The sequence below is a fragment of the Gadus macrocephalus genome, chromosome 4 (genome assembly GCF_031168955.1).
Source record: "Gadus macrocephalus chromosome 4, ASM3116895v1".
Lineage (NCBI taxonomy): Eukaryota > Metazoa > Chordata > Actinopteri > Gadiformes > Gadidae > Gadus > Gadus macrocephalus.
The window spans coordinates 3,418,044-3,428,303 of NC_082385.1; the positions used below are offsets into that span (position 1 = coordinate 3,418,044).

At 45.7% G+C, this 10,260-nt stretch overlaps 1 protein-coding gene across 1 annotated transcript; it reads left to right on the forward strand.

The window, feature by feature from the left end:
* Nucleotides 1–9,018: 9,018 nt before the first annotated feature.
* Nucleotides 9,019–10,062, forward strand: LOC132455635 (coiled-coil domain-containing protein 3-like). Its single transcript, XM_060049524.1, has one exon. It carries the CDS (start codon nt 9,325–9,327, stop codon nt 9,730–9,732), a length of 408 nt encoding a protein of 135 aa, XP_059905507.1. The 5' UTR covers nt 9,019–9,324; the 3' UTR covers nt 9,733–10,062.
* The last annotated feature ends 198 nt before the right edge of the window (nt 10,063–10,260 follow it).

Here is a 10,260-nt window from a genome sequence, read left to right on the forward strand (position 1 = left end):
GCGTTACCTAACGCCCTTCTTTAAACGGCGGTTTTACAAACACTGGTGCGGACGCCATGTTTGACATTTGGTGATGCCCCCCAACTTCATTTGTAAAAGTAGTGGTACTGTGAGGGGAAAATTTAATTTCGGCGGCAAAAGATGTAGACATTGAACAAACGAGTAAAAGTTTGTTTGATTTCTGCGTTTTTAGCAGACGTTTTTAAGTTCATTTTGTTAAACAACAATGGTACGTTCACGGCACTCACTAGTAAGTAGGGTTAGTTCCATATAGACACATCATCGTACAACAACTTCGGACAGTGTTAGGAGACCATGGGGGACCTGTTATCTCGGCAGCAGTGTTGCTTGTGATGAGACACATATTTGAACTTACGTGTGTCTCATCAGGACCAGCTCCCGTTATGAGAGGTTATTATCTGGGAACGGTCAGCAGCTGGTTGACGGCCGAGCAACGGGGGAGATAACCCAGGGAACAGGATGACGCCTTTCAGGGCCCTCGGTTCCTCCATTGCAGCTACACTGTGTTGTTTCACACCCTGCACTTTCGTCACAGTGTTATCCGTGTGTTTGTGTTTGAGTGTGTGTGTGTGTGTACGTGTGTGTGTAAGAGTGTTTGTGTGTTTTCATATCTGTGTGTGTGTGTGTGGGTGTGTGTGTGTGTGTTAGAGAGAACTAGAGTGTACATGCCTGTGTACAAGTGTGTAAGGGTGCGTACCTTTGTATTTGTTTGTGCGTGTGAGAGTGAGAGAGTGTGCACTCCTGTGTTTGTGTGTATGTGTGTGCGTGCATGCATGCACGTGTGAGTGTGTTTGTGTGTACGTGTGTGCGGAATCACACGCATGGTGAGGGTGTGTGTGCGCAGGTAAGGTTTTTGGTGGCTTGCTCCACGTTAAAACACAGCCGCACCACATCGTGGCTGTCTTCACGCCTAGAAGCCTTGATTACCATAAACAGAGCGAAGAAAGAGAAAGCATGACCCAGACAGGGGAGAGAGAGCGCTCTCAACTGTCCAGCGTTGATGTGAGTCAAGGCTTTCACAGTTCACAACGGGCCGACATGGGCCTGAGTCACCGAACTTATGAAACAACCTTACAGTATAATACCAGGGACAGCTGCAGACTGCAGAGAGAGACAGAGAGAGACAGAGAGAGAGAGAGAGAGAGAGAGAGAGAGAGAGAGAGAGAGAGAGAGAGAGAGAGAGAGAGAGAGAGAGAGAGAAAGCGAATGAGTGAGAGAGAGAAACTCCCACGAATGGCATAGAGAGCGGGCGAGATTGCAGTTATGCCACAAGACAATGGCCTATGATTACTGGATAAATTACACACACTTTACCACCACTGTTACATAACTTTCCAGAGGTGATGAAGACATACATGTGTGTGCACACAGCCACAGACACACACACAAGCTTGCACACACACACACACACACACACACCAAAGCACACAAACACACACACACACACACACACACACACACACACACACACACACACACACACACACACACACACACACACACACTAGCATGATAACATACACTCAGGCGCACACACACAGCGCGGCGACCGGGGTTTGATTCCTGCCCATGTTTCTTTGCTGCATGTCTTCCCCTCTCCATCGCCCATACCTTTCCTTCTCTACGGCACCTGTTAAGTGTAACTTTTAACATTGTTCTGGTGCTAGTAAACCAGAGTTAATATTGAACGTCTCGACCTGCATTCTTGTGTCCCCCCCGTTGCTAACAAATGATCCTGATATGACGTAACGAAACTGAATGAAAGGTTTGCCAGTAAACCCATGGCGTTGGAAGCAGAAAGCCACAGTGTCACAGTGCCGCGCCTTAAGGACTCAGGAGCTCTGAGCTAAACTATGTGGCTCAGGAGTTCAGAAGGTCAATGGGGTCAAGGGTCAGATATTAAAGGGAAATATCGTTACGTAACACGTAATACGATTTGAGATGGTGGAGGGTCATGACCTTCCCCAGGCAGAGTATGCGTGCCCTTTATGATGGTTTATGATGGTTTATGATTAGTTTATGATTGGTTCATGATTGGTTTATGTTGGTTTATGATGGTTTATGATGGTTGAAAGCAGGGCTGGACTGGGGAAATTTTTCAGGCCGGGCATTTTTAACCAAGAGCAGGCCACCACCAGGTATTGACGGGGAAAAATGTAAGCGCGCTGTGTGACAGCGTGGGTTTTTTCCCCAACTGCTTTTGACATGCGTACCCCTTAAGCCTTTTTGTCACACCATGAGTACCCCTTCACTCATGCAATGACTATGCTGCACACATTCGTTAATTTATCCACATACCCCCTGCAGTTTGCTTGCGCACCTCAGGTGGTATATGTACCATATACCCCTTGTTGGGAATCACTGCCTTAAACGATCAATGTGCACTAGGAGACACAAACATTTTAACACTATGAGAAGCATTATGAAAAGTTCTCCCAAAATACTGTTAGGCTTATCAAAAGTATGATCTATTGACCGTAGGTCACATTACTTTTTAGATGTCATTTCTTTCAACCTTGTTACTTAAATTTAAGTAAAGGAATTATATTAAAAAATATTAATTCATTCATTTTAGTTAATATAATTATAATAAATGTAATACTGTAGGCTAAACTATGAATAATATATCATTACTTGTGTGATACAATGCATTATTAAAGCAAGAAATGACTAGATGACTCAGGGAAGCCGTCATACCACACACCAGCAGACGCCACCGCATCACAGACGGTGCAAAACAGCAAGCTTTTACTTCGTAAGGCAGACGCACGACAGTCACACAAACAGAATGAAGAATAAAGAAACAACCTGGCGGCAGCCACCGCGACAGTCACACAAATGCAATGAAGAATAAAGAATAAATAAACAACCTGGCGGCAGCAGCGTTGTAACTAGCCATGCACACAATTACAAAACGTAATTGGCCTGCCCCTCACCTCATTGGCCCAGGCTTCAATCAATCATGATAAAGGGCAGATCTGCCAGTTTAACTTGCATTAACTTGAATTGACGTTAATGTGGCCTGCATTGAAGTTAACGTGGCCTGCTACGTTAGACGCGAGTTTGGCATGAATAAAAAAATAAATAAAAGGCTTCAGGCCACCGGGCATATGCCCGCCATGCCCTATGCCCAGTCCAGCGGTGGTTGAAAGGAACACAGACAGATCTATATATCTATGTATATTACCGTCACATTCACTCTATTTACATTACTGTGCAACATTTATAAATAAATATGACGGATACATTTATACATTCTCTTCCAGTCGGGATAGAAGACATTCTGAGAAAAAAGTATTCAATTAATATTTGAGAAAATAAAGAAGTCCTTCCTCGTTTTTACTCACTACGAGATCAACTGAATATTGACGGAACATTTGGATACGTCGATAAAAAAAATATCAAACATGGGATATGGTCGTCCTTAAAAACAGTACAGCTCAATCAAACGGGGGACATATTCGGTAAAATACACGCAAAAATAAATAAATATCTGCTGCACCCGGCTAAAAACACTTTACAAAAATACATTTCTGGGCGCAAATCTACGAAAAAAACCGTACATTGAATACTTTCTTTATTTGTTCTATGCTACTGCTACTGAAGTCTTCGAGCAAAATCGGTGACCCGATTTGGACCCGAGAGATCTGATGATTCACCTCGTGCGGAGCTTTAACATGGTGGAGTGCAGCTCGATCGGGTGGAGGTAATTCAAGCACCGAGGAGTCTGCGAGCCGGGAGTCTGGCTACCGGAGTCACATGACCGGTGAGGTCACACCCCACTTTGATTACAGCGTGTCTGGTCGTCGTGACTGCACTCCACACTCCAAATTATTGCACACACACACACACATACACACACACACACACACACACACACACACACACACACACACACACACACACACACACCACACAAGTGCATGCACTCCCACACGCACACACAGTGGACAGATCTTGCGCACGTATCACTTATTTGATAATTTGTAATTCCTCCAGCCAACGCACTCATAGTCATAAAGACACATGAGTATGCGCACACAACCATAAATGCGTATGCACACACACATACACACACACGCACACACACACACACACACACACACACACCCACACAAAGCATACACTTCTTACACCAGTACTAAGTACCTCTTTGATATACTGCCACTTGCCCACTCCGCCCACAAATACAACACACACACACACACACACACACACACACACACACACACACACACACACACACACACACACACACACACACACACACACACACACACACACACACACACACAGCCACTACACAATCTTCCCAGCCACTTCACACTCTCAGCCAGGCAGGCATACGTGCAGGGTGTCAGGCAGGCTGCTGGAAAAGTGAAAAGCCGGGATTTACGGGCAGCAGACTGAGTCACTCCCATCACTGTGCCTCCTCCTGCACGTATTCAGGTTGGACCTGGATGGGCCTGTGGCTTTATCCATGAAGGAAGGAATGAGTACATGGGTGGGCTTGGGTTATTATGGATGGATGAATGAAGTGAAGTCATATAAAATGGTAAATGGAGTGTATATAAAAAGCGCTTTTTGTAGCCAGTGGCCACTCAAAGCGCGTCACAATATGGCCTCACAATCACATTCACCTATTCATGCACACATTCACACACCGACGGCGGAGCCAGCCATGCAGGCGACAGCCAAACCGGCGGGGACGGTAAGGGTGCGGTGTCTTGTCTCGGCTAAGAGGGGCCGGGGCTCGAACTAGCAACCAGCCAACCCGCTCTACCTCCTGAGCTACATGCCGCCCATATAGCTACGGATACAGATAGAGATAGTCACAGTAAGGAGTTTATAGCGAGGCTGTATCGCGGCTACAGTGGGAGGTTGAGAACTGTCAAAGACCCAGGTTGAAACGTGGTTGGATGGCATTCCCGAATCAATAACAGGAAAAGACATTGGAAACAACATCGAGAGATGCTGACAGCCACAACGATCCACATTGATGTGAAACGTGAGCATTAGCATGCAACTAGCGTGAAGCGTGCGTGCTGTTTCATGGCCCCCAGACTCTTATATATACATATTTAAACCCATCCTACAGCCAGCAGAGACTGTAATTCAGCAGATAAGGATAAAGTCCCACTTGGCTGGGAGTACCAGGTGGGGCAGTTTCCCACCGTTCCTGGGTGGGTAATTAAACAGGAAGCTAGCAGCCGTGTGTCAGAGGGCTAACACTAAACCAGCCATTGAGGGAGGCCCCACGAGGAGAATAGGACGCTGGTGTCCGGTATCCCCATCCTAATACTACGGTACAACAGGTAAAGTGGCACACAGGTGGGTCCATCCTTGTCGTAATGGCGGGAGGTAGGAGTACTAGCAGTGCAGGGCAATCATTTCATAGTATCCATAACAATCAGATACTCTAGTTCCTCAGTGCTGAATTGATTCAATCATGAACCCTCTGACGCACTGCTATAAACTGGGAATACCGTGATGAACTCTGATGTGGATGATGAAACCCAGACACGCACTCACTCAAATGCCCCCCACACACAAATACTCACATGACACACACACACACACACACACACACACACACACACCCTCTCTCAAATTACACACACTCTCTCAAATGACACACACACACACACACCTCAAATGACACACACAATCAAATTACCCACACGCATAAACTCAAACTCCTATGAAACATGCACCCACACACACACACACACACACACACACACACACACACACACACACACACACACACACACACACACACACACACACACACACACACACACACACACACACACACACACACACAGATTACCTTATCAGATTATCCTGTTTACCTGTATGTCCTAAATGTTTTGAGGGGCCTTCCCAGGGACGCAAAATGAATTGCAGTGCCCTACTGACTTCACACCTTCCTTTACTGTATTCATTCAATAACACTTAACTCATGTCACTTCCTGGGTGCGCCTCTGAGAGGGCAGGAAGCTAATGCCAAGCTTCACTGTCACCTGTTAACAACGGACCATAAATGTTGACCTAGCGTCTGTCAAGATGAGAGTCATAGGTCAGCCTTTCCAGGTGGGAGAATACTGGGAACACCAGAGCAGGGTTCAATCAGGGGGTCCGTTTTCTTCTGAATTCGGAAAAATTGATAAATTTGCAATGATACTGTTCAGTAAATAGGCCTTATGTATTATATAGCATTATGGCTTCGAAAGCAGCAGTGCTTTCCATCATATGTTTTCCATTGTACGGTTTTCCATTTATATTCATTTGTGTTTGCTATATAAACACAGTGGGAGCATAAGCAACGTTGCTGACTTCATCTTTCCACTGTACCCACTGGCCTTCCACTGGGATCAGTGGAAAGTAACGTTCTGTATAAAGGGGTGCTGGCACTCTTTGCCCAGACATTGCATGTGTATTTATAATTCTGTTACGGTTTGCATATCAAGTCCACAAACGTTCTTAAGTTAGACGGACACCTGAAGTCAAAGGTTGGCAACCACTTTGCTCGAGATTAGAGGACACTATTGCTAGAAACAAAACCAACCCGCTCAGTATTCTTTGTGTACTTTTAGCCGGTTATTTTCGGAAGCTTCCGGAGAATGACTGCGCTGACTTAGTAGTGTGGACCTGAGTGTTTGTTTTGAACTATTTCTAAAAAACCAAATGTTATTGCACGCTTGTACGAACAGTTCTCAACCACACGACAGACAGTCAGCTGACACACGCACACACACACACGCACACATGCACACACACACACACACACACACACACACACACACACACACACACACACACACACACACACACACACACACACACACACACACGCGCAAACACACACAAACACACAGTGAGCAGGTGAGCAAAAATTCAGTTTCTGTCAAGATATCTCTCTCTCTGTCTCTCTCTCTCTCTATGGCTGGCTGTGTTTGATTTGGCTCACTTGCCCCCCCATTACTTTTTCCCTTCAGAGTACACTATATAGTACACTATTTAAAAAGAATTGGGGGAGTTTGTATCAGTTGTATCACTTATTTGGCGATGCATTATGTATACATATTTGGTACTGCACTGCAACACAATGACAAGAGGATCAATTCCAACACAGCCTATCTCGTTCTCTCCCGCTCCCTCTCTCCCTCTCCCTCTCCCTCTCTCTCTCTCTCTCTCCCTCAGTTTCCCTCTCCCTCTCTCTCCCTCCCTCTAGTGGATGACACGTGACAGTGTGGGATGGACACAGGCCTGTGTGTCCACTCAGCAAAGTCTATACACAATAATGGTAGACGGAAGAAACACACAAACACAATGGATGGCTGATGGCCTAATGGTGACTTCCACTTGGCTCAATCTCAGGCGGTTGTTGACAATAAGCTTTGCATATTTCATGACTCATTTTAGCAAACTATTTACAATAAACTATTAGCGTGTGGAAGAGCGATGCGATGACGTTCCCCGTTACTTTGATATTACCGGTGGATGTTGATTGGACCAAAGCTATTGGTCCTGCTATTTGTGGAAGCAGATGCGCAAACGTTAATGCGGGGGTCGCAAACGTTTTCAGAGCTAGAACTAGAAAAGGTTGGGAACCACTGCTTTAATGGGAAGCTTTACAGTGATAGTTATCCTGAACAAACACTCATGCACGCACACACACTCATCTGCACACACACACTCCAGCATGCACACACACATACACACTCATGTTCACACACACACACACGCACGCACACACACACACACACACACACACACACACTCACGCATGCAGACCCACACACACCCAAAATAATGCATACATACACAGACCCACACACACAATAAACACACATACACTCATGCACACAAACACACACACACACACACACACACACACACACACACACACACACACACACACACACACACACACACACACACACACACACACACACTCACACTCATGTGCACACACAGCATTTTGCTTGGATCAAGGCCAGCGAAGTTGGGTAATGCGTGACAAAAGGTCAGCTGGGGCCAACTAGGTCTGCGGGCTGAGACAAACTAGGTGAAAGTGCAGTCGGGCCTCAAATGCCCTTTAATCCATTACTTACTGATTCATGTAGCGGGTATTGCACTTCGTGTGACATAATGCACTATGACTCCACAGCACAGAGCAAACATGAAATGTCAAATCACACACAAGTTGTGTGCTGTGCGAAAGGCCAAAAATGGAATTAAATTAAACTCACGAAATATAATAAATATAATATCTTATTCTTAATAGTTTCTGCACTCATACACCACAAACACATCCTTGTATGCGGAAAGATTACTTGGGAATAAAACTCTATCTGATTGTTGATTCTGAATCAAGCCAATTTAATGTGAACCGTGCGCAAAAGCAAATTGAGATCTCATTAGGACTGCGTGTCAAATCACTGTCCACCAGATGGCAGAATTGTGCTATACAATTTTAGTAGGGCTATCAAACTAAGGACTGTCTGTTTTAACAAATGTTCAAATGATAGATTGATAAATAAACACATAAATAAAGCAGTACATAAATAAATAGGCATACATAAATAAATTAACAAATAAATAGCAAGGGTTTCTTTGAGACTCAGTTCATGCATTTGAATGCTGCATTTTAAAACGATTTACAGTTAGTTTGCCACTTAGACTACATCAGTACCTATATCTGTAGTCTAACCCGCAACCTATTTTGTTATAGTCAACCTTATCTAATCCCTATATATCATATCCCCACATACAACATCAACACAACACGTAGACGGTATAGTTTTTGGATTGTGTGTGTGTTTAACTTCAGAAAGCACTTTTTGCAGAACAACGGCTGTATAAAAAAATATATATAATAACGAAGAAAAAGGAAAACTTTTAGAGGAGAAAAGTCCTGGTCGGCTATTGGCTGCAAACTTTGGAGCGTTGTGATTGGCTGAGCGGAACGAGGGTGCCTGAGGGCTGAGGGGGGCATCTTGAAGAGGGATGATTCAGTGGAATGTCTTTGAATGGGGTCGTCAGTTGAGGTGTGAGCAGAGAACAAACCCAGACGGCAAAGACGGACTGTCTGTGGGTTTCTTCACCAAAATATACAACAAGGACAAAGTAAAAACACTTACGGATCATCTGGCAGGTCGTTAGGTGACACCCAGGTGTGATCACGAACACGAAGTGAACTACCATGGAAAGTTTTCGGTTTGCACTTTAACTTTTAACGGTTCAGATGTCTCGAGCCTCTGTGAGTTGTTGATTTCGCGGGCTTTTGTCGCGGGGATGTTGTTGACACTCTCCGTCACGGCGCTCGTGCTGTGCGCGTGGCCGGTGAGCCTCGCGCACGGCTGCCAGCTCCCCACGGAGTGGCGGCCGCTGAGCGACGGGTGCCGCGCAGAGCTGGCGGAGATCATCATATACGCGAAGGTGCTTGCCATTCACCGGGAGCAGTATCACGGTGGGGCGGGGAGCCTGTACAACTCGCTCCCCTACCCGTACGGCTACGGGTACGAGGGCGCGGAGGAGGGTCTGCTTTATTCGGCGGAGGTGGAGCTACTGTGCGACCAGGCCTGGGGGAGCATGCTGGAGGTGCCAGCGGGCTCCCGGCTCAACCTCACCGGCCTGGGGTACCTGTCGTGCCAGTCGCACACGGTGATGGACAACTACTCGTACATCTTCTTCCTCCGGTAAGGATTCACGTAAAAGCATTTCGTAATTGTTAACTCCCAATGTTAAGAACACTTCAGCGAACCAAAGTTTAGAAAAACGTTTTCAAAGTTTTACTTCAATACATTTTATATGCGTCCATTAAAACTGTATGTTTCCATGAGACCTAACACTAAATGAGGGAAATAAATCGGGAATGTTCGTAAGCGTGCATCAATCAAACTTTAGAGCTGCTGTGCTCAGGGTGAAACTTCTTGAAGACATTTGAATGCAAAAAATAGTTTTTTAAATATTTAGAAAACTCCATCAAGTAGAGAGAGGGGGAGGAGAGTTAACGAGAGAGAGGGTGGGAGAGTAGGGGACAGGGAGGGAGGGAGTGAGAGGGAGGGATTGAGAGAGGAGGGTGAGATGGAGAGAGAGGGGGACAGAGAAGAGAGAAAGAGAGAGGGGTGAGGGGGAGATGGAGAGAGGGAGAGAGAGGGGGCCGAGAGAGAGAGGTAGAGATGGAGTGAGGGGGAGATGGAGAGAGAAAAACAGAGAAGAGGCTTAGGG

Excerpts from the sequence above, each read along its gene's own strand:
- LOC132455635 (XM_060049524.1), top strand. The coding sequence starts at position 9,325 with ATGTTGTTGACACTCTCCGTCACGGCGCTCGTGCTGTGCGCGTGGCCG.